The sequence below is a fragment of the Vombatus ursinus genome, unplaced genomic scaffold, assembly GCF_900497805.2.
Source record: "Vombatus ursinus unplaced genomic scaffold, bare-nosed wombat genome assembly UNPS02010304.1, whole genome shotgun sequence".
Taxonomy (NCBI): Eukaryota; Metazoa; Chordata; class Mammalia; order Diprotodontia; family Vombatidae; genus Vombatus; species Vombatus ursinus.
Genome location: NW_020950082.1, coordinates 5,007,691 through 5,033,680, shown reverse-complemented (window position 1 = coordinate 5,033,680; position 25,990 = coordinate 5,007,691). Strand labels below are relative to the sequence as shown.

At 40.9% G+C, this 25,990-nt stretch overlaps 1 protein-coding gene across 1 annotated transcript in view; it reads right to left on the bottom strand.

Annotated features, from left to right (window-relative positions):
- Nucleotides 1-5,698, bottom strand: part of STK24 (serine/threonine kinase 24) — a 134,697-nt gene extending 128,999 nt beyond the window's left edge. The window contains exon 1 of the mRNA XM_027854104.1: nt 5,508-5,698. Coding sequence (XP_027709905.1) covers nt 5,508-5,549 — 42 coding nt within the window. The 5' untranslated portion in view covers nt 5,550-5,698. The remainder of the gene's footprint in view (nt 1-5,507) is intronic.
- Between the last annotated feature and the right edge of the window lie 20,292 nt (nt 5,699-25,990).

Here is a 25,990-nt window from a genome sequence, read left to right as displayed (position 1 = left end):
TTATCTCCATATCCAACTAGCTACCAAAATGATAACTTCCTAGTAGAATATAAACTCCTTAAAAGCAAGGATTGTCTTACTTTTGTATTTGTCACCAGGGCCTAGTACAGTGTCTGGCATATAGCAGATACTTAATGCTTGCTGAATGACACCCCTAAAACACAAATCTCAACACATTACTCCTCCACACAGGAATCTTCATGTATCAACCTTCTTGTCTCTAATATAAAGGTTCTCAACCTAGGGTCCATACATAGATTCCAGGAGATCTGTTCATTTGGATGGAAAAAAAGACCACTCACCTTTGGTGTCCTTTGTAATCCTAAGTATTTCATAGTATACATTTTAAATCATCATTTTGTGAAGGGGTCCACAGACTTCACCAAACTGCCAAGTTTCTATGACACAAAAAAAGCTAAGAAACCCTGCTATAAGATAAAATACAAAACCCTCAGTTTAGAATTTAAAATATTCCACAATATAGTTTTTATCTAACTTTCCATTCTTCCTTCATGTTATCTGCTTTCTCTTACTCTTCACTCCACTCCAACTGACCTGTTTCCCATCCTGCACCTCTGTAACTTTCCAAGCCTGTCTGTCTTCCATATCTGGACTGGATTGTGACATCTCTTAGAATCCCTAGTGTTCTCAACCTCTTGCAATCACTCTATATTACTTCATTTTGGGGGTATTTATTTAACTAGGTACATGTTGCACTGTCATAGAACCTAAGTTCCTTAAGGGTAGAATCTGCTTCATTTTTGTCTTTGTATCCCAGTAGGTACTAAATAAATATGGTTGAACTAAATTGCTAAGTCTCATCTGATTCTACTCTGAAACATTTTTTATATCCACACCCTATCCACTCTGAACACCACCAAGCTGATTCAGGTACTCAATATTTCTCACCTAAACTAACGGAGCAACCTCTCAACTGCTCGGTCTCCCTGTTGGGAGTCTTCCATCTCCAAATCTCATCATTCACTCTTCCGCTGTCAAACCAATCTTCTCAATTCCAAGGTCAGAATCATCCTCCCCACTCCCCTGACTCAAAGACTTTCATGTCTCCTCATTAACTATACTCAAACTACTTATACTAACATGCAACTTACCTCTTTAGCATTACTTAATAATGACAGCTTCAAGGTTTACAATGCTCTCTGTACAATAGCTCATAGGAACCTAACAAGCCTGTGAGGTAGGAAATATGACTATCACTCCACTTTACAATGAGAAAACCGAAGCTGAGATAGGCTAAGTGATTTTTTTCATGGTTACAAAGCTACTAACCATCCAACTGACACAGGTTTTCTGATTCCAATTTCAGGACTCTTTCTACTACCCTAAACTTATTTCACATTATTGTCCTTAGTGCACTCTTATGTTCCAGCCAAACTGGATTACTAGCTGTTCTCCAATAGCATTCTTGACTCTCCAACCTCCTTAGTTAACAAAGGCTAGCTTATCTGAATAGAACCTGCATCTATCCCCTATTCCTACAATGATCTATTTGCATATGTCTGCCTCTCTCTTCCTTAAGATCTAGTTCAGGTGCCACTTCCTTCGAGAAGCTCTTACTGATTTCCTCAGCTAGAAAGAAGTAGCAGTTACCAGAATCTCTCTTCTGACCTCTCCAATGTATTTTCATCACAGACTATATAACTGTAATAAAGTACAGCTCATAGCTGTAATATAGGATAGTATAGCTATACTAATAGTTCTTTGTGTACTTGGCTCTAACCCTCAAAGAGCTCACAATCTAAAAGAAAGTTATGTCCCCTTTTCTCCATCATTGTAACCCACAGTACAATGATCATAGCAGACATTTAATACTTTAATTGAATTTTTAAAAGAAATACCACAGAGATACGTTACCAATAAATTGAACTGAGTGTTTAGTATTACACACTTTTTAAATTTCAGGTTTAGATCATGGGTAATTTTGGACAAAATGAAGTAAGAATAATCTACTTTTCTCATCTACACATAGTTTATACCAAAACATCATACCCAAAATCTAGTCAGAGGCAAGAGACAGGGGAAAGAGAGGCCTCATAGGTACTATAGAGGATTACAGACTAGCCTAGGCAATGTCAAGTGGTCAGCTACTCCTTTAATTTAACCACCTACTTACCCAGGCTATTAAAAAAATTAGCTCTCCTTAATGAAGTTTCTAAGAAGTTGCCGTTTCAATTGGGGACAAAAGGTCATGGTGGGAAGCCAGAGGGACCAACTATGATGGGGAAACATTTTTTTTTCTTCCCATAATAAAGTAAGAAGTATAAACAAATACTAAGACACACAGATAATGCCTTCATATCACACTGGCAATCCTAAACCCACTAGGAACATGTCAAATTAACTTTACTATCAAGAGTTTTTTTCCATTTCTTTTTTTTTTTCAAAAGCCCAAAACAAAATTTTTTCACTATACAATTAACAAGAAAAATATATTTGTTTACTCTTAAGGCAAAGAAAGGCAAGAAATTTTTTTCCTGTTTAAAAAAAAAACATTTTCCTGATGGTATACCTCTTAAGTAGTTGCTGATACTGGATACCCAAATGAGTCCTACAATTTTATACTGACTTAGAAGCCCCAGTGTATCCAAATCTTCAAGAAGTCATTTCCTATTTCAATCCACTTTGTGCAAACAAAACCCTAGTATCTAGCACTTAATACATATATCTAGCACTTAATACATAAATGGGCCACTTTTACCAACTGTCTAATTCCTAAATACCTGAGAAAATTGGTTCTGAGATGGTCTGGTGTTTGACACTGCCATAGAGACACCAGTCAACGTGAAATGCCTCCTGATTTATTTTACTAGAAGAGGCCATTCTTGTTTCATGGGTTAGGTAACATTCAATGCCACCTAGTTCACCATTCAAAATTAAACCAAAGAAAGAGCTTTAACCCAAACCAAGATACAAGAACTGATGATTTCTTTTTTCACTAGATAAGTTTTTAGCAACATTAAAAAAAAAGCCACTTTTAATTATTTATTTAGTTGCAAAAGCATAATTACTTTATTTCATTGAATTAAGAGTTTCAAAGTCCGTTTCACAACATCACGGTCACTTTTATTTCTAAAAGCACATAGGTAAAACACAACTGAAAATACAGCTGTCATCAACCCTCAATTGCATGTACATACAATTCTGTAAAAATCAGACATCTCCAAAATGAAAGTATCTTTTATGAACACAGCTGAGGCTTTCAATTTCCTTAAAAAAAAAAAACCTAAAAATTTGAAGAATGATATAGTTACAATTCAACAAATATTTATCGTGCACCTTAATATGCAAGTCACAGTTCTTAGAAATGGTGACAGAAACAAGTGACAGTTATACACCTTAATATTTACAAAGTTTTTCTCACAAGCACCAAGAGAAAGATAGTAAAAGTCATTATTATTCTAATTTTACAGATAAGGAAACAGAGGCCCAGAGAATTAAAGCGACTCATTCAGCCATTAAGTACCAAAATTAAGGTTTAAACTCAGATTTACCAACCACAAAGTCAGGCCTCTTTCCTCTACCAAGAGAAGGAGTTCTTAACTTTTTTTGTGTGTCATTTGGCAGTCTGGTGAAAGTTAGAGAAGCCTTCTCAGAAAAATGTTTTTAAATGCAAAAAAACCCCATAGAATTACAAAGGAAATAAATTATATTTAAATAATTCCCAAAATACTTTTTTAAAACAAGTTGACATCCTCCTGACCTAAAAAGTAAGGCCTAGCACTTCCCATAAGGTACTCAACAATGTAATAATAAGGATAAGTTCATTACACAAATAACTAAAGCATAAGGGAAAATGTTAAGCCCATAAGAAATGTACAAAGTGTCACGGGGTTGTTCTCTGGCAAGAATAAAGATTATTGGCTAGACTAAGGACTGGTCACCAAGATTATTTATGTAAATCTGTAAAGCCATGTTGCTTAATTTTAAGAAAAAAAATAATTACACCAGATACAAATTGCTTTGCTTTAGTGTTTTAGTAAAAAATCATACGTGAAAACAAAGATGTTCTGTGTCTATATGTGGGGGTGGTGATGGGGATTTTGCACCCTACTAATTCTGAAGCTGTAACTTTAAAATAGTATAAACTTATTTTATAAAGGGTATCCCAAAAGTCTTGGTACAGTTTGAAACTGCACCAAGACTTTTGGAAAACCCTGTGTGTCAAACGGCCAAAAAATTTATATATATGGTGTCCTGGAATTTGCTGTTGGGAATCTGAGGCTAGGATGAGTACGAGTAAGATTGTATCCACCATAACAATCGCCTCCTACATGGCCGTTTCTAAGGGGATTTCTTCCAGGGGTTACCACCTTAAGCTTTCCTCCTCCACTGGCACCAAAAAAGGCTCCTCCGAGTTTGACACTTTAATAGTATGTGAACTCAAAGCTCGAACGACTTTGCCTGCAAAGCTGGTTATAAAAAAAAACAACCCCAAAACCCAAAAGACCCCCCCCAATCTGCCCCGCCGGTGCCCAGGAGGCGCTCAGCCCCTGCCCTCCAGGCCAGGGGCCCGCCGCAGGCAGGCTGAGGCAGCGAACGCGAGCAAGGCAGAGGACGAGTCCGGACCTGCTCTCCTTTCTCCCTCCCCCTCCTCCCAAGTTCACAGACCGCCCCCAGCCCCGCCGTCCGGGTGGTAGCTCCAAGGGGGTTTCTCCACGGTCTACCCTTGTTTCCCACATCAGTACAGGAAGCCGGTGGTGTTTACACTTCCAGACCCATAGTAAACGGGGGACCTCCAAGGGCATTTCTTGACAGAATCTCCCCCTAGAGCCCAGGCTGGACGTGCAAGACTAAAGGGGTGAGAGGAGCTTGGAGAGGAGAAGGGGAGGGAAGCCTTTGGGGACGAAAGCGAGCGCTCCTCCCTACCCCCACCCCCACCCAAACCCCTGAGCCCCTCCCACGGGGCCAGGGCGGCCTCTTCAGGACCAGGGCCACGTTCACGTCCACACCGCACCCCCCCCACCCCGCCACCGCCCCCCGCAGGGGGGAAGGTCAGGAGGACCCTCTTCTCCTCCTCCACTTCCTCCTCCTCCCTCCCTAGAGTAGGCGGCGTGTCCGGGTGCACGGAGCCTAGGAGACCTCGCCCTCCGTGCCCCTCCACCCAGCCCGGGGAAAGCCCGAGGGGAGGGAGGCCCAGGGGGCGGGGTCAGCCCGCCAGCGCCCCCCTCCCGGAAGGGTGAGCGCAGCGGGGGAGGGGGTGTCAGTGTTTACCGAGCGAAGTTCTGGGGCGTGCTCCCTCCGCTCCCCCCCCCAAGTTAGACACACTTACACTTACACATTCTCACACACTCTCACAAACTCACCCATCCACTCCCTCTCACATTTTCACACTCATTCACACAATCACTCGTCTCCTCACATTCATCCACACTCGGTCATTCACTCACTTTCCCATACACACTCCGTCATTCACACTCACTCTTCACAATTCACACACACACACACTCGCTCCCCGCCCCTCCCGCGGCGGCGGCGGTGGCTCTCACCTGCATCCCGGGCAGGCCCGGCTGCACGGGCGAGTGAGCCATGGCTGCGCCGCCGCTCCAGGCGGGCCAGGCAGGGCCGAGCCCCTTCCCCGCGGCGGCGGCGGCGGCAGGCGGATCGGATGCGGAGCAGGACTGGCGGGCGGCTGCGGCGGCCTGCCCAGCCCGGAACCCCCCACGCTCGTCCCGGCCGGGGCGGCGGGGGCTCGGGGATCAGCGGCTCGTCGCGGGCCGCGCAGTCTCCATGCACGACGGCCGGGCGGCAGCGCCTCCTCCTCTTCTTCCTCCTCCTCCTGGGCTGGCAGAGGCGGCGGCGGCGGCGGCGGCTCCTTCCGGGCTCTCCAGGGCGGCCGCGGGACGCTCGGCGACTCCCCACGCACACCCAGCCAGGAGCCGTGTCCGCCCCGCCCAGGGCAGCAGCAGCAGCCCCCGCCCCAGCCTCCGCCTCCTAATCCTCCTCCTCCTCCTCCTCCTCCTCCCCCCGGCCGGCCCCGGGGTGTGGGATCCCCCCCCGCCCGGTGTTTCCGGGAGAAGGAGGCGCTCCAACAGACAGCCGGCCTCGGCAACCCGAGTCCGCAACCGCGAGAGCTCCGCACTTTCCGGGGCCTCGGGCGGGGGCGGGGGCGGGCTCTAGGAGGGGAGGAGCCTGCGGCCGCCGCCGACGCTGATTGGGTCCCGAGAGCGGCCGAGAAGGGCGGAGAAGGAGCGACGCGGCGCGGCGGCGGGGTCAGCTTGCCCCTCCCCCAAGGCTGGGCAAGGAAATGGGGGAGGGAAGTGATCTCGGCGCTCAGGGGTCACCAGGAACTAGGGTGGCCGCGAGCGTTGGGCGTTCAGTCAGCAGCCCCTGGGCCGGAGTACCCACGGGGATAGCAACCAAAACTGGCCAGGGAGGAGGAAGCAATCAGCCTTTCCACCCACTCCTAGAATTCCCTCGTATCCTCCCCCTCCCCCTCCCCGTTTATCGGCTGTCACGTTGTTACTAGTTAGGTTAAAAGGAACATTCCCCGTGGAAATAAATAGTCCTTCCCAGGCCGCCCCGAACTAATCCGAGATGGGGGCGGGGGCGAGATGGAGGAAACACAATAGGGAGAGTAGCCGCTGGATAATCCAGCGGTCCGATGGACTGACTTCCCAGCCAGGACAGAAAAGAGAGAAACGGGGAAGGGACCTCTAGGGGACTATGTTGCTGGAAGCTCTATGACCACAGCCTGGGAGCATTGAACGCAGCTGGCACCACGGCTACTGACAAATAAAAAGTGACATTGCTGGATTCCTGCATCTCCGAGCTCTGGACGGACCCAGGCAAAAGAGTCCACCCACAAGCGTGGGAAGGGAAGTAAATGGAGACGACGGGGGAGGGGACTACAGAGTCGAAGAAAGAAGTAATCTGCTCAAACGTATAGAGCTGCTTAGCAAAGTCTAAAGCGCTTTACCCTGGGCAGACCTGCCAGGAAGCTAACACAAATATGTTACTCCTTTCCCCCATCTTGCAAAGATCTTTCAGTAACTTTCCTTGGTCTGAGCAAAGGAAGCCAGAACTTGTGACGCCAACCCTAATTTCTGTCCTCTACACCGCACTGCCCACTAAATCTGCTTTTGATCTCATGTAACCCTCATTCCTCATTTAATCCACTTTCAGGAGTTTCTGGGGAAGAAAGGAGGTGCTGAGTGCTGAATATGGAATTATAGCACCTTGATTTGAATCCCAACTTGGGGATTTACTACCTGTCTAATCCTGGATCCTGAATCTGTAAAAAAGGAAATTAGACTAGATGATTTCTAAAATCCTTTCCAGTTCTAAAACTGTGATCCATTTTTACTCTCGGTCCCCTGGCCTTAAACCATTTAGCCATCTTCTTTTTAATTAAAATGTGAAATAAGCTCTAGCAGCCAACTGTAGTTATTCAAAGTAACTTCCTTCCTTCCTCCCTCCCTCTCTCCCTCTCTCTTTTCCTTCCTTCCTTCCTTCCTCCCTCCCTCTCTCCCTCTCTCTTTTCCTTCCTTCCTTCCAGAAGTGGAATAACCAGTAGGTTCTGAGGCTTCTTTTTGGTCTCACTTTGGTGCAAACAACACAAAAGTTCTGGGATCCTTACTAATCAATCAGAGCCAAAGATTTCCTCCTCTAATTCCTGTACCAGCTTCTTACCCTGAAGCAGCACAAAGGGAAATTCGAAGTGGCTTCCCTAATGCTCTAGGTAACCTTGAAAAAAGTCACAACCTTTCTGGACCTCAATGTTTTCATCTGTAAAATGAGGAAATTACACTTGAGTGATCTCTAGGGTTTTTTCTAGCTCAGATCCAGGTTGAAGGCCTTAGTCTTCTCTAAATTAGATTCCACTTTCTGCCTAAAAACAAGATCTAACCTCAGAGGCACCTTCATTTTGCCAACAAGACAACTGAAGCCCAGAAAGGTTAAATTAGTTGCTCAACCTAGTTAATGGCAAAGCCTTCTGACTCCAAATCCAGTTCTCCTTCCACTGTGTCAAGCTACTTGGTTAATCCCACAAATGACATTAAATTCATCACCTTATCCTGTTTTGTTCCTGATTTGTTATCTTTCAAGAATAAAGGCCAAAGGGTTTGGGAATTTAGTGTGAAGTTATGACACCAGATCCATAAAGAGAGCCATAAATTGAATTAATAGTGCTGTCATTTTTGTGAGAGAAAAAAGTTGTCCCTTTGCTTATGAAGTTATCTATTATTAATCAACAAGTATTTGTAAAGCACTTACTATGTGCCAGGCACTGTGTTTGGCCCTGGAAATACAAATACAAAAAGTTAGAAGCAGGACTAGGTCCTGGGAATGTATTACCTGCCTTCAGTCTTACATGAGAGATGACATTTATGTAAATATACTAGACAGAATGTAAAAATGGAAAGGTGCCCGCAAAGTGGCATCAAAAATCTGATGAGGAAGAAACCAATTCTAGCTGGGTGGATCAGGAATGGCATAAAGAAAGGTAATACCTGATTTGGACACTGGGAGATGGGAGGGATTGGGGGTATACATTCAAGGCTCAATGAATGGCATGAATACAAATGAGCAGAGGTGCAAAAGAACAGCGCTAGAACAAGAGATGGAGACTCATCCACTATAGCTATAATTTAGAGCATGAGAATGGAACTAGGGTGAAATGAAGCTTAAAAATGAAAGTTGCTCCCAGAATGAGAACGTCCATGGAATTCCAGGTTTAGGAGTTCAACTTCATTGGGTAGGACAGAAGAAGCCACTGAAGTGATATCCACAAATTACATCATTAGCTGGAGGTAAGAACATGCCCCAGCTTTGGGTCATAGTATATCTGCTTCTGAATAGCAGTTTACAACAACCTATGACCAGATAACTTTTCCTGCCAAACATGCTTCTATGTCAATATATGTGTACTCTCTAAGTTTGCCCCTACCAAAATACCCCCAGAAATGCAAGTCACAAAGACTCAGTCTTCTTAAGCAGTGGAAAGTGTACTAGGCTAGACATCAAGATCAATCAGTTATTTAACAAATCTCTTTTTAAGTGCATCTGTGCTCCAGTCACTCTATTAGTGGGATATTACAGACAAAACTACTAAATTACAGACAATTACTACTGGCATATTACAGACAAAAATAGAACTATACCTGTTCTCAAGAAGCTTACCAGTAGAATTACTGGTATCCTCACCTGCTGGATAGATAGATAGATAGAAAGATATATAGGTAGATAGACAGGTAGATAGATAGATAGAGAGATAGATAGATAGATAGATAGATAGATAGATAGATAGATAGATAGATAGATAGATAGATAGATAGATAGATACTGTGCTAAATACTTCTCTTCTTTGATGGGCTGTTCTCTCAAGTGATTATCTCATTTGATCTTCCTGACAGTCCTGTGGATTGGATAAATAGATACACAGACAAACAAATATGGGAATTGTACTAGATGACCTCTGAAGTTCCTTCTGTAGCTATTATTCTATACTCTAAAAATAGCTGAATTTTTTTCTAACCTGAATAGATGAAAAAATAGATAATAGCTACTCATTATTTAAATTTGAATAGATCATAGAATCTCAGTGTTGTAAGGAAACTTCTTGGTCATCTAGTCCAGTGGTGTCAAACTCAAACAGAATGGTACCTGATGATCCCTGTGGATTCCATATTGACTTTGAAAACCACTTATTAGCTTCAAATATGTTCTATTGTATTTTTATTATTTTTCTAAATATTTTCCAATTTCTTTTTAACCATCTGGATTGGCAGACATTCAGGAGAGTTGCCAACTGGCTGTTTTTGACACCTCTGATCTAACTCTTAATTTTATAGATACGGAAAATGAAGTTCAGAAAGGGGTTTGCCTGTCTTAAGGTTGCACAGCTATCTGGTTGGAAACTACAAACCAGGTCTTCTAATTCAAAAGCCATTCTTTCCAATACATCCTATTGTCCAGATAGGACAAGGAGTAAAAAGAGAAGTGGGGGGATATAAAGGACTTTAGGACTAAATTCACAGAATTTTTCCTTGACATAATACTTGCCTTTTGTTTGTTTGTTTTTAGTAAGCATATCTTTGTCCCCCTTCTTCTTCCCCCTGACCCCACCCATAGTACACACATTCTTTGAACTATGTTATATACTTTGGTGGGAAGGACAAGTGTAATACGAAGACATGATTTCTGCCTTCAAGGGATTGACATTCAGTTGCTGAGCCAGTACACATACACAAAAACATACGTAACAATATGAAATATCATATGCCAGGTGCCAAATGAATTGTGTTGACAAGCGGTTTTGGTCATTGCTTCCCCACCAGTGAGCCAGGAAAGACACAACAGTACACTGTGAACATCTGATTGGTTTGTTATAGCTACAATGCCAGTTCTTTTTTGTAGAAGACTGCCAAGTGCATAGAAAGCTTGAAATAATTCAATTCCATTTAACAAATACTTATTAAGGAGGGTATCAAAGCATCTGCATCAACAAGAAATATCCCTTTGATGTTAACAGCTCCAACCAAGGCAAGAACTTTGTCTGGTGTGGTTAAAAAAAAAGATAAAGAGAATAATGGTGATTTTCCTTAGTTACTTGTATTAAAGCCAGAAGTACAACTGTTTCAGGGCAGCAAGGTGGCACAGTGCTGGGTCTGGAGTCAGGAAGACTCATCTTCCTGAGTTCAAATCCAACCTCAGACACTCAATAGCTGTTTGCCCCTGGACAAGTCACTTAAGCCTATTTGCCTCCATTCCTCATTTACAAAACGAGCTGGAGAAGGAAATGACAAAGCATACCAGTATCTTTGCCAAGAAAACCCCAAATGGGATCACCAAGGAGTTAGACACGACTGAAATGAGTCAAAAACCAGAACAACCCTGTTTTAAGAAGAGGCATAATAAAAATATGTCCACAAACCTGTCTCTCTGCTTCTAAAACTCTTAGATCATGATATCATGAACATAGGCAAATGTTGGCCATCAGCAAGATTTTCAAGGTGTTGAAGGAGGTGAAAGTAACTGGGACCAAGCACCTATTCTGGAAGTTTCAAGATCTTGGGTGGATGGGTGGGTGGGAAGCCCCAGCCCAGTATGTTCAGTGGTCAATAAAGATGTCCTTCCCCTTTAAAGAAATGCTTTCTAACGAATTGTAACACTTTAGCAATGTGGGGTAGGGTAGAAAGGACTTTTTGGCCTAGGAAGCAGAGGAACTGGGCTCTGGCCATGGTTTTAACTCTGTCATTAACTAGGTGATCTTGAACAAGTCACTTCTTCACTCTCGGCCTCAGCATCCTCATCCACAAAATGAAGGAGCTAGACAAGATGAACTCTGAGGTACCTTCCACCTCCTAAAATTCTATTAGTTATTGAGTACATTTTATCATATGACCAGAGCCTGCTCTGTCATTCGGTGGAAAAGAGAACCTGCACTGGTCAATTTGGGAGTTTCTCTTCTTTCAGATTTAGTTGATGATAACAATGACCCACATTTAATATACATCTGAAAACAAGGAGAGGCAGCAAGGCATGGTGGGTAGAGAGTTGACCTTGAAGACCAAAAGATTTGGATTCAAGCCCCACCCCTGAAACCTTCTGGTTACCTAATCTCATAGTATGCTAGGCAATTCTCCAACACTCTTAAGTTGCAGAGAATGTGCTGACTTGCATTGGTCAGGGGAGGAATCACCTTGGAATTCCTCATACAAATAAAATTAAAGATTCAGTCCCTATCTAGAAAATAAGAAAGAAATGGTTCATTATGTACAAAAGAGGATCAGAGATGTGAAAAGTGCTGAAGGTTATATAGTTTTAACTACCCATCCTATGCAGGGCAGCTACGTAGTGCAATGGATAGAGTGCCAGCCAGACTCATCTTCCTGAGTTCAAATCTGACCTCAGACACTTACTAGCTATGTGGCCCTGTGTAATGCAAGTCATTAAACTCTGCCTCAGTTTCCTCATCTGAAAAATAAACTGGAGAAGGAAATGGCAAACCACTCTAGTATCTCTGCCAAGAAAACCCCAAATGGGGTCATGAAGAGTCAGATAACAACTGTGAACTATGCAGAAATTTCTTCTTTGACATCCTTGACATGTGATCTAACCATCCAGCTGCTATTTGGATATTGCCTGATACAGGAACCTCACTGCCCCACACATTCCGTTTGTAAACACCACTAATGATTAGAAAGTATTTTCTAATATAGACCCCAAATTGGTCCTAATTCTGCCTCTAGAACTGCATAGTCTAACCCTCTTCCACAGAAGTCTTTCCAAAAGGTGATATCAGCTATCATGTCTTCCCTAAGGTTTCCTTTTATGCTAACTAGTTATCCTAGTTCTACCAACATTCTTCATATAATGTTATCCAGACCATTCAGCATCATGGTGCTCTTACTCCATCTTAAAATTTAATGCTTAGAACTGAACACAATATTCTAGGTGTAGTTTAACAGTTCAAAATGAGGCTGTTATATCCCTTGTTCTGGATAAACACTATGAGAAATTGCTTCAGCTTATTTGACAGTCATGTCACATTGCTGGTTAGTATTGAATTTTCAGTAAAATAAAATTTCTAGGTCTTTTTTTTTTCACATCAACTGCATTTAAGCCAAGTTACCCTCACACACAGGATACTGTATAATTGATTTCTTTGAACCCAGGCACAGGGCTTTATATTTTTCCTTATGAAATTTCATTCCAAATGCTATCATTCTCAGATGACAATTGTACTAATTGCATCAAAAACCTCCTAATGGAATCCATAATCATTTGAAGGAGGATGGTCTAAACCCTACACTAGAAAATCAAATTGGATGAGAAACACAATTTGCCCAAATTACAATATCCATCCAGTTGGAAGGTTGGTTCATTGAGTTATCTCATCCATACATATACATTGGATAGCCACTTCAGATGCATAATGAACTGAGTCTAGAACTAAACGGGAAAAAGAGAGGTAGATGTATCACATCTGTAAGAGCACATTGACTCAGCCTTTCAAATTGTTTCCAAAATTTCAGAATTGGAATGGACCTCGGGGGTTTTTATAAATGGTGTATCACTTTTAGAGTCCAGGCTGGTCTCTGCCATAAAAGCCCCATCCACTTCTTCCAGTGAAACAGCATCATCAACACAGAACACTGAAAATGCAGATGACCCAAAAGGCATTGGAAAAAATTCATGGTGAGTTGTGAATAAGCATATTATCAACAATGACTTCTGTGAGAGAATTGGTGTATTCAGGACAAGTATGACCGGAAAAGGAAGGGAGATAGTCATTTTCTGAAGCGGAGGGAATGAAAGATAAACAGCCTGAATGCTGCCTTAGTGCCCTGGAATATTAAAAGAACCAGGAGAAAACCTCCAGTGCATAAGCTGGATCTTCTAAGGATCCTTTAGAAACATGGAAGATAATCACACAGGATGAGGTGTAGATGAGTTGCAATCTGCACCAGGGAACACCCACATTGATAAGATCGTGGATTCATTAAAGTACACAAATAAATATCATCTTGGTGGTTTCAACCTGTCATTTCAGCTAGTTGAGAACTTTGAATCTTGTCTTCAAAGTTTTAGGCACCACCACCACCCCCACAACCCTGCTTTTCATCATCTGCAGCTTAAATAAGCAGCACAAGTTCTATGTCTCCATTTTAAATTACTGATTAAAAAGTTGAATGTGATATGACCAAGTAGAGAGCACTGCAGCACACCCTAAGAGACCTCCCTTCAGACCTATATCTTTGGACTAACCAATGAATCTGTCTTTAACACATCCACAAATACATCATGAAAGATTGTCAGTGCCTTGCTAAAAATCAAGATGTACTATGTTTTTTGGCATTCTCCTGATCTGCCAGTCTGGAAAGTAAAAAAAAATAAATAAGGAAATAAGGAAAACTTGGAATGACTTGTTCTTAGTGACTCTATGCTGGTTCTTAATGATCAACTCTTCTCTATGTGCTCACAAACCATCTATTTTAATCATTCAGTATAGAATTTTGTTTATCCTTTATTCTGCTGCTGCCTTGCTGTGTGATTTTGGGCAAATCATTGAACCAATCTGCTTCTCAGGTTCTCAAGCAATCAGATGTAAAATAGCATCTATCGTTTACCTTATATTAAGAGTGGAAGGATAATTGAGACATAGATATACGTTGACTTTTCTGAGGAAAAAATGATATAGGAAAATAAAATATTATTTTCATTGTGTATGGTAAACATTGGTACTGCTCTTATTGCCCTCTCAAAGAGGTAATTACAATAGCTCCTAGATCACCATAAAGTCAGAAGGAAGAAGTTTGAGGGTCTCCATAAGGATGACTCATTTCCTTGTCTCCATGGTGACACAACTGACCTTCAAATGGTTTTGCTTTATAGACTCCATCCCAAGGGCTAAATTAAAATGTTCACAAAATGGCGATGGTTCTATCTCTGTTTTCCAAATGCAATCCTCTGAACTCCACAAAGCATTCCCATAACTAGGAAGGCTATGGTATAGTGGAAAGAGACTCAGCCTTGGGACCAGAAAATGAGGAGTTCGCCCCTTTCCATCTGTGTTACTATAGTCAGGTCTCATCTTCTCTGAACTTCAGTGGCCTCGTTTACAAAATGAGGATAATAATTCCCTTATTTCTCTCTTTGGGGGTGTTGCTATGTAAGTGGGAGTAGTGGTTATTTCCCTAGAATGAGTACCTTTGAGTATAGGCTTCCAGTTCCTGACCTAAATTCTTCCATTTGAACAGCTATGCTGTCTCAGGAGCGCCCTGAGGAACCTCTTCACCTTTTTATTTGAAAAGGTAAACACTCCAAATGCCACATTATAAGGAAGAGTAAAACAAGCAGACCATTAGAAATTGAGATTCCTGGATTAAAGAGATGGCTTTACAAGAGAGAATCTTTCTGGAACTCGAAGTGGGTAGCTGGGATAGATAACTTGGACAAGTAACTAACAGAAGGTCTAACAAATCTCTACACATGCTTGAAAGGTACTGTCATAAAAGAAGGTTACGTAATTTACTTTCAGATAAAGCAACATGACTAGAAAAAAATGAGGTGACATAAGAGGAAGAATATGTAAGCAGAAAAACCTAAAAAAATACCCCTACTACACAGAGGAATGACCAATGCCTTACAGCATCTGAAGAAAGTTCCAGGCTGTGGTTTTGAGGCACAGAGAGCAGTTGTTGGCAGGCTGGCTAACTGTGGGTCAGATGAGCTCTTCCCCATTCACTCTTCAGCTGTGCCTGAGTGGCCCTGTTATTCAGGGCCTCTGGGGCACAGAGATTCTGCGTTTCAGTGGTGAATGGGGAAGCTTCTCTTGACTAAGTCCTCTCTGCCAGGAGCAGGAAACCCTCTTTGTTCATTTCCTTGGGCGTGTAGTTAGTTCTGAAGCCTTATCTCCTAGAATATGTAACCAGAACCAAGGCCTCCTGTGCAGGAATCCAGAGACCACTGATAGCAAAGGCCAGGCACAACTAGGTGGTTTCTTGATAACATGTTTCTGACTAGGAGAAAACACCCAGGCCCATGGCAATATCTGCCAGAAATAAGTTATATTGTTTGTAGGGAGGCTTTCTTTCGATTCTAATAAATACTCCTTTCAGCCAAAAGGCTGAAAACATTTCCTCTGTTGGAAAAAGGTCTGTTTCTAGGGTACCACTCAATACCACCCCCTCTCCAAGCCTTTCATCCTCAAACTTTACTATACTTGAAGAACATATGATTTTTACCTCCAGATACTCTGATTTTGGGCAAGATATTGCCTCATTCTCGGTCTCAGTTCCCTCACATGTGCAATGAGGGGTTTGTACTAAATGATCTCTAAGAGATATTTCTAGCTCTAATATTCTGCATTTCTGTGATTGAGACTCCAGACTCCCATTTAGCCAGCACCAGTGAACTGAACACTCCAAAAGACCAGACCTTTTTTTTTTAATAAGCTTTGCAGTCTGTGAACAGCAGTTCTTGGGGCTCACAATAGTGAGCTCAAAAGGCTCATTGGAGCATGTTCACAACTGAAACCCTCATTAGCAGTGCTGCTCGGCAGAGAGCCAATTAACAGGGCTGCTGGTCACCTACTGAACCATCACCATTTGACCTCAGCTAAAATCAAAAAGCCCCCAAGCATGGAAGGGCTCAAGCCCCGTGACTTACGACTGTGTGAAGATATCCAACATTGTTTTCAATATGAGGCTCTATTTGCAAAAGGCAGAAATGAAGCGTTGCTTATAAAGAAGACACTATCCCAGGTCACAATCATACAACTTCAGAAACCAACTCCTAGGCACCATTAGGTCTGTTTTCAGACAGGAAGTGGCAGCTTGGGGGAATGATATTTCTTCACTTTGTATAGACCTGGGCTATGTTTTTAACTTTATACAGACCTGGGTAATATATTTAAGGTAGACAATATATTACATAAGGCCAAAATGTGACAGTGAATTACAACACTCAGAGTTGCAGAAAGAGGCTTATATCTGGAGTCAGGGGACCTGAATTCTGACTGGCTGTGTGGCCTTTGACAGCTCATTTAATCTCTTACGCTGGCCAGCTTTCAAATTTAGTTGTTAAATTTCAGCATAAGCATTTACACCTTAGAAGCTAGAGAAAACCAAAAACCAAGGCTTGATTTATTGTTTTGTTGATTGTCTAGACTTGGGAAAGTGATGAAGAAAATATTAATGATTCAAATTAAAGTATGTTATGAGTATATTTTTTTCAGAGTTAATTGTTACACATTTATCAACACACACCTGTCTCTAACCCTATAATATGAATGAGTTAGGTTAGACGATCTCTGAGGTCTTTTCCAACTGATCTCATTAAATATGATACATGATGAGATCTTTTTTTTAGAATGACCATTAAAAATAAAGACAGAAAGAAAGAATGACCGTTAAAATAAATTTTATCTACTATCAAGTCCTAACCTAGGGGAGACCATTTATGGCTGCTTCCTTTTTCCAGTCCCTAGTGTTTTGGTGTCTGTGAGAATTTATACCAGTGGGGACTGCTGAATGCTTTTGTTATATGTAAAAACTAGATGGGTCCTTTTAGCCCAGTGTCAAGAGGAGTACCTTCTGAGGTGGCATTGGAGAATCAGCTCAAAAGTCAGGTAACCTTGGTACTTGTTGTTCAGTTGTTTCAGTGATGTCCAACTCTTTGTGAACCCAATTGGGGTTTTCTTGGCAAAGATACTAGAGTGGTTTGCCATTTCCTTCTCCAGCTCATTTTACGGACGAGGAACTGAGGCAAACAGGGTTAAGTGACTTGCCCAGGGTCACAGCCAGTAACTGTCTGAGGACAGATTTGAACTCAAGAAAATAAGTCTTCCTGATTCCAAGCTCAGTGCTCTATCCACTGAGCCACTTAGTAATTTGGATGAGTATTCAGAAGGCAGTAGAATGAGATTGAAACAGAAAGAGTTCACCTGAATTAACTGCAGTGATGTAACAGATATATTAGAAAATACCAAGACCAGCTACTGAACCGTATATTCTAAGTAAGTCTGCATGATCCCAGACTGCATCTAAGTAAGTCTTCAGTGCAGTAATATTGTGGTTAAAAGAAAGAAGGAAGCATGATCTCAGAGTACATCTAAATTAGTCTGAAGTGTAGTAATATAGTTAAAGAAATAGGGAAACATGATCCCAGAGTGCATTTAAACAAGAGCAGAGCATAGGGAGTCATGAAGTAATTGTCTTAATCCCAAATTCAAAACTTCTGGGATCTTTATCAGGGAATGGAATCTCATTCTGTGCTACACAATCAATCACAGAACTGAAGAACTTGGAAGAAGGTCAGAGGCATAGTGAATAAAGAGTTAGAAAATAAACCTATTAGGAAAGGAGAAGCATCATGATAGAATGAATAGAGGAGAGGTGGGAAAAGAAGGCAAGAGCAGAAAAGGGAAGGAGTGAAAAGGGAAGAAGAAGAGAACTCTGGAGAGTTTTACCCTCGATCTTGGGGGCAAAGAGGAATTGGCACAAAATGATAGAAAATCTTAAAGTCTCACCTTTTCTGGAGAAATTCCATGGACTAAGGTATGGAACTGGGGAGAGCCATAGGAATGGCTGGAAGCTAGAGAAAGGTAAAACACCTCCCATTCCATACTCTTCACTGTATCGATAAAAGTTGAGATATGCCCTTGATGTCAAGACTTGTGTGTGTATTTGGGGGGAGCGGGTCTACAAGAAGAACCTTCCTATCTGGGATTATATGTGTAGCTGAATATCTAAATAAATCTTACAAACTAATGGATGCTCACTCAATAGTCTGTTTTCTTTCTACTTTTTATACAACTTTATTGGATGTAATTGGAAGTAGGTACCTCTGACAACTATAGTTTGGGGAAAAAATTCTTAACCAAACAGGGTCAGAGGAGATCAAGAGAAATAAAATGAACAATTCTAGTTAAATGAAGTTGAAAAGCTTTTGCACAAAGTCAATGAAGCCAGGATAACAAGCAAAAATCTGTGCATCAAATATCTCTGATGAAGGTCTGCTATGCAAGACATGTATTAACACAAATACAAAAGATGCCCCAATTCACAAGGGGTCAAAAGATAGGAAGAAACATATGAAAGATTGCTCCAAATCACTAACAATAAGAGAAATATAAATTAAAACAACTCTGAGGATTCACCTCATACTCAACAAATTGTCAAAAGATGGAAATTTTCAATGTTGGATGAACTACAAGACAAAAGGCAAACATATGTATTGTTGTTGGAGCTGAGATTTGCCTAATCATGCTGGAAAATAATTTGGATTTATGCTACAACAAAAAGTGACTAAAATGTTCATTGTTGTGAAGGACTTTAAATGCCAAACTGAGGAGCTTGTATTTGATCCTAGAGATAATAGGGAGCCAATGGAGTTTATTGAGTAGGATAGTAATATGGTTATCTGAAAATCACTCACAGCTGTGATAAGGATGGATTGGAAAGAAAAGATACTTCAGGCAGAAAATACAATGAAGAGGCTAGCAAGAAGTATCTGATCTGGAGTGGTGTCAGGGTAGTGATCTAGAGAAGGGAGGTAATGGAGATGAGATAAAGTATGGAAGTAGAATTGACAGGATGTATTAATGTGACTCCAAACCTTAGTGACTGGAAGGATGACCCCAACCTAGATAAGGAAATTCCAAAGAAGGGGTGGTTTTGGTGAGGAAGACGTCAAGTTCTGTTTTGGGCATGTTAAATCTGAGGGGTCTATGAGATACCCAATTTGGAATGTGTAATAGGCAGTTGGTGATATGGGACTCAGGAGAAAGTCATTTAGCAGAGACTGAATGCTGAATAATTTTAATGACCTATCTTGACATAAGAGAAGAGATAAGCCAATGCAACTCCCTCCTTTTCTGAAAGGTAAGGGTCTATGGATAAGGGATATTACAAATTCTTTCAGATGTATTGGCTGTTTTTGAATAACTTTTTCTTCATTTACAAAAGAATGCTTGCTGTGCAGGGAAGGTGGGAGAAACATACCTGGAAATGACTGTGTTGTAAAAACGAAAGGAATGACTGAAAACTAACCAGCCCAACCCTTGATTCTGTAATACTGGGAACTGTACTTGCAGGTTGCAAGTAGATCTCAGTATCTTGGAGGGAGGGTGTGCGGAAGTAGAGAGGACCATATAAAGAGATTATCAGATTTCCTGAGGGAGGACGTAAGAGGCAAGGAGAAGTGTATAAAGCACACCCCGGTCCTTTTGTTGTCATGAATCTCTGACATAAGAATTGTATTAGTAAATATTACATTTATAGATTGGAGAAGAAAAGTTTGAGATGTAGTTTCTAAGTATTTAAAAGGCTATAATATAACCTAGAAAATGCTAATCACTTGTTTTATATCTCTATTCAGTCCAAAACAAAAGGGGAGAGGACTTAGTTCTATACTAGACGTGAAAAAAATTTCCTGACAGTGAGAATTGTTAAAAAGGGAAACACTGTAGAATCTCTTTCCCTGAAGGCCTTTTAAAAATAGGATAGATTTTCTTCCCCCTGTCTGGTATGGTTTGAGTGTGTTCATGCCTAAAGAAGGAGGACATGAATCAGAAGACCTTCCAAGGTTATTTATTTTCAGGTTTAATATTCTTCAACTTGGGAAGGGTAGGAAGAGTCTTTTAGAAAGTGGTAATGGCTTAGATGGGAAAAGGACAATATTGTTGAATATACTTCCATGACTCCTGGCCATAAATAGCTTACAGGTGGTCTGCCCACCTCACTGAAGACCTTCTAGATCTCTTGGAATTGTTTGGATACCAATGGATGTCCATAGTTTGCATGGACATGACTAGCCCTCCTCCCTTCCCAGACATGCAGTTCTTTAATGCCATCCTTTACACTATTTATCCCAAGTACTTCTCTGTTGGAAGTAGGTTGTAGCCTAGTCACACCTACCATGATAAATATAATAATAATAAAAAAAACTCACAGATTTGTAATCACATCCATTTGAATATTCCCTCTAATGATACAGAGAGCAATGACTGTTCATCCTGCATGATTTTTTCCGACATCTTTTCATAAGTGTTAACAGCCAAACTGAAATTTATTATTTTATTTGTTGTGATTTTTAGTGTCCCCCATCCACTGTTACTATCACTACAAATACTGAAGTGGGTTACACAGAAGTAAGAGCTACTTCGTATTTCTCTTTGTTTTGTAGGTTGCCATGACCAAGAAATTCATTATTAAATGACTGCCTTATCATGGATAAGCCTCTCCATACTTCAGTTAGATGGACCTCCGAAAACTGCCACAGTCTGTTACTGGGACAACATATAAAACTTTTCCAGCATAATGCAACCTTTCAATGCTTATACTCTATTGGCAAAGCCTTCAAGAATCAAATATCACCTCTACACCGATAGAGTAGAATTGGAGTAGGATCTTGTAGAGTACTAACATAGAGTACGTGGAATTCTTATCAGCTTAACAATTTTGAAAGCACTTTGCAAACTAACTCGCTTTTATTTTTGTATGTAACAATGGGTTGTCTGAGGTGCTTCCTGTTCCTGGGAATCTGTCTCATTCTGGGCCAAATATAGACATATTGATCCAAAAAGGGGAAGAGACTAGAAGGTTTTCCAATATTATCCAATTTGTTCCCATATCATTAATTTCACCCTAAAAAATTTACCTTGGGCAGTTAGGTAGACAATTGGTTTACAAATGACTCATAATAGTATCCTGATATCCACATATATTGTATGATTGGACTAAAGTCTAAAATCATTAAATTTCATATCTTAGATATAGTCCCGCCCCCAGAGAGGAAAATGAGACCCAAAAGTTTGAGTTATATAATCTCTTTACCTTTTTCATTGTTTAACCACTAGGTGGTGCTAATAGTTATTCTGCACTGGGGAGTCCCACACTTACCCTGGTATTTTGTGTATACCCTACTGGGATAAAAGTGCTGAATTATTGTTACATTCTCTATGTAACCAGCTCTGCCTCTCTCTATGGGGCAGTGCTTCTCATTGTCCAGAGGAGTGTGGGCTTGACTATCTACCTAATCAATATTAGCTGTGAGCCCCCATCTACTGTATTAACCCCAACCTCCCTGTGAATGTGCGATGTATTCTATTAACACTAGTTACGTGGCCTGCGCATAATGAAGTTGGCCAAGAGGCTAGTGCTTTTTCTCTTAGTTAGAATCAATAAGTAAATACACAGTATATAATTACTAAAACATAATGCATAATAAAGCATATAAATACCTACAGATCAGCAGCAAGCTTGCCACTCCTCTAGAAGGTCTCTGCCCTCAAACGTAAGATTGATTGGGACCCAAGAGTTCTAGGATATACACCGAGGGAGTCCTTCTTGAGTAGTCAAAAAAGTGCAATAGCAGTTCCCTGGGGATGTTTGACACACACACACACACACACACACACACACATCAGTAGGACTAGTTATCAGTTACAAATGCAGGAATTCTGGCGTCAGAAACTCAGCTCATACACAGCATGGGAGCCAAAAGACAGAATCTGGTGCAAATAAAAACTCAGGAAGATTGTTGGTTTATCTGGTCTCTGGAGGGGTCCCCCATCTCAAGCCACGTCTGATGGAATCTGCAGCCAACCTGGGCAAGGGGCAGGGTCACTGTTGTTCTTATACAACTTTCCCCTTGAGAACAGAACCGCTTCTCTCTACTCCTGCTATCTGTCCTTTCTAATCACTTCCTGGCATCAACTGTAATCCCAGTCTGAGCCAATACCACTGGGGAAGGGGCAGAAAGAGTAAGAATGAAAGAGCATTGCATTTACAAATTTAATTGTTTCTACCATGCATCCCTTTCTGACATAATCTTAGCTCCCTCTTTGCAATTTGGGATTCAGTCAGGGGAGCTTATATAATCACTGCACCCTAGAAGGAGTTTAGAGGGGGAAAAGACCTATAAATATGGCTATATTTAGAAAAGTCCAATTCAACCATTTTTCAATCATGTCTAATTCTTCTTGACCCTGTTTGGGGTTTTCTTGGCAAGGATACTGGAGTGGTTTGCCATTTCCTTCTGCGGCTCATTTTACAGATGAGGAAACTGAGGCAAACAGGGTTAAGTGACTTGCCTAGGGTCACACAGCTAGCAAGTGTCTGAGGCTGGATTTGAACTCAGGAGGATGTCTCCCTGACTTCAGACCTAGCACTCTATACATTGTGCCATTTTGTGGGATTTATTTGTCGATTCAACAAATATTTATTAATTTTCCATGGGCAAGGTATTGAACTTGGCACTGTAGGGAATATAAAAATCTTCCTTTATCCTTCTTCCCTCTGGGATCTCACATAGTCTCCCTCCTCTTTTTATAACTGTCTAATTTACTTATTGTGTAATGCCATTAGTTATTTGAAGAAAAAAAGACTTGGGTTCAAATCTTGGCTCTAATAATAACTATCCATGGGACCATGGGCAAGTCAAGTAATTGCTATGAGTCCCAATTTCTTCACCTGTAAAATGGGATGAATCATGCTTTTATTAAGTTCCTCACAGAGTTGTATTGAAGATTAAATGAGATAGAGAAAATAAAATGTTTTGCAAACGTTAAAGGACTATATAAAAGTCAAGGAAGGGTAGCTAGGTGGCTCAGAGTGCTGATCCTGGAGTCAGAAAGGCTCATCTTCTGCAGTTCAAATCTGGCCTCCGACACTTACTAGCTGTGTGACCCTGGGCAAGTCATTTAACCCTGTTTGCCTCAGTTTCCTTATCTATAAAAGAGCTAGAGAAGGAAATGGCAAACCACTTCAGTATCTTTGCTAAGAAAATCCTGAATGGGATTGGACTGGACTCATGAAGAGTTGGACACAACTGAAAACAACAAAATGTCAAGGATAATGGTGATGAAGAGGAGAGGGAGCAGTTTAGTGTAGTGGGGAGAGAGATGACCTCAAACCCTGGAAGACCTGGATCCAATTCTCACTTCTGACAAATACTGGCTATGTGACTCCGGGCAAGTCACTTCTTTTTTTTCTTTTTCTTTTTCTTTTTTTTTTTTTTTTAGGCAGTTGGGGTTAAGTGATTTGCCCAGGGTCACACAGCTAGTAAGTGTCAAGTGTTTGATCTGAGGCCAAATTTGAACTCAGGTCCTCCTGACTTCAGGGCCAGTGCTCTATCCACAGCGCCACCTAGCTGCCCCCGCGAGTCACTTCTTAATCTCTCAGTGAACTAGTTCTCTAAGCTGTAGAGAAGGTGCTGACCTAATTTTGTAGTGGGAGTTTCCTCACCAGGAAGTCACCCAGTTCTAGTCACTGTCCCTATGTACTTACAAGGATAGGGACCGTGCTTTGTCTAATACCTTCATCTCTCTCAAAATGATGCTTAATAAATAAAGCACAGTAGACATTTCATCTCCTTTTCCTGTTAATAATTTTGCAAACTAGTTTATAAAAATAAATTAAATTAAAATAAATAATTGAAAATTTAAATAAACAATAAAAATTAAGTAATTAAATAAATAAATCTACTTGAAGCAAGTGATGAGAATCTAATATCACTTGACAATTGCCTTTATCCCCTTTATTCAAATCAGGATTTGGTTTTGTTTGTTTGTTTTTTTAAAGTGATTCCAATAGTAATTAAGGTTGCTAAATTACTTTGCAATGCCTTTCCTATAAAACCTTACAGTGCTTCCCCCCATAAAACTTTATAGTGCCTGCTGGTAAGAATTTATAATCCACATAAGTAATTGTACTTTTCCATCTCATGTTGAACAACTTCCTGGATGTTTGCCATTTCACAGACAAAATTTATTTCAGTAGATTAAAGGGACAATAAATGGATTAAAGGATATTTGTAAAAAATTCATGGCTATTCAGAACAGGACCATTGCAATAAAGGCTGCTAAGATATCCAAGGGGGTGAGCCTTGTTCTTAAGCTTTTTAATGGTGAAAAGAGCAAAGACCCTTTCTTCACTGGGACTCCTTAAGGCTCTAACTGTATTTATGGGATCAGAAAAAGAGCTGAGATACAGAGAACAACAGAGAGGAGCTGAGAATTCTATCTCCGCTGATTGGGAAGCTGGAGTAAGTATGCTTTGGACAGGTTTAGGTAGGGTGGTTAAATTATGAAAAAGAACTCTCAGTTTTATGCTTGAAATACTGGGAAGATTATGCCATTGGTAATTGCTTTGCAGATAAAAAAATTATCTTTAAAGATAAGAAGAACACTTGATAGATTATTACCTATTACCTCTTCCCCACATAATTGGTGAGGTTGAAAACAAATCTAGACCAGGGATGTTCTGAGAAGCAAGTTGACTACCAAGATTTGTCCATTTCTCATGATCTGTATTCTGGAACTTGATAACCAAGGCTGCATTTTCTTAATTTTAACATTAGGAATACACTTTGGTCTGCCTCCATAGTTTCTAGCCAAGACTAACTGTCATGGCAAAAATTAGCCAAGAGTGGATGAATACAGGGGCAGCTGGGTGGCACAGTAGATAGAGCATGGGCCCTGGAGTTAGGAGGATGTGAGTTCAAATCCCGTTTCAGAGACTTGATACTTAATAACTGTGTGGCCCTGGGCAAGTCACTTAACCCTGATTGCCTCGTTAAAAAACAACAACAACAAAAACAGGTAAATACAGATCAACATGTCAGTCACTCAGTATTAATCAATAAACATTTGTTAAGCGCATACTGTGTGCCAGGCCCTGTGCTAAGCAATGGGGTTACAAAAACAGACAAAAGACAGTCCCTGCTCTCAAGGAGTTTGCAAGCTAATGCATATTCTTATTTGTATTGTAAATTCTCATTATACATCTGGATGGAAACTGTTGAGACAAGTTTTAAATCATTATTCCATTAGTAATTTAGTGGAACTGTCTCAAATCATTGAAAATGTGGTAATATGTTGAATTTAATGTAGAACTTAGTAGTCAATTTCATCCAAAAATCTGCTTCAGGGTATGCTTGCTTTGTATCTCTTTTCACCTTGACCATTTAATTCAAGATAATTTGGTACCATGGTGACAACTCAGATCTAACAGTGCTGTTAAGAAATCCACAGATTCGTTAAATTCTACTGAGGTAAATATCTACCGATCATCTAAAATGGATGCTGTTGGAAGTCCTAGTGTTTCAAAACACCAGCAGAGAACTCTGACTTGTCCATTTCTCAAAAAGTACCATAAAAAGGCTTCATCATGAATGCTTCATGCAAAAAAGACCAAAAACATACCATCTAAGAAACCCACTGAATTTTAGCTTTGATCCAGATGGTGCAGCCTGCATTATATGTGTCAATATCCTCGTCAGGCTGTTCAGTTCCCTTTAATAAACATTTTAAAAAGTGACTACTATTACCAGGTACTATGCTAGGCTCTAGGATACAGAGACAAAAAAATAGAACAATCCCTGCCCTTAAGATGTTTACATGCTGGGAAGCGGGGGGAAGGTAGATGGGTGAAGAAATCAATATGTACATGAAACATGACATACAAAATGCATGCAAAATAATTTTTGGTGGGAGTGCATTAGCAACTGGAACAATTAGAAG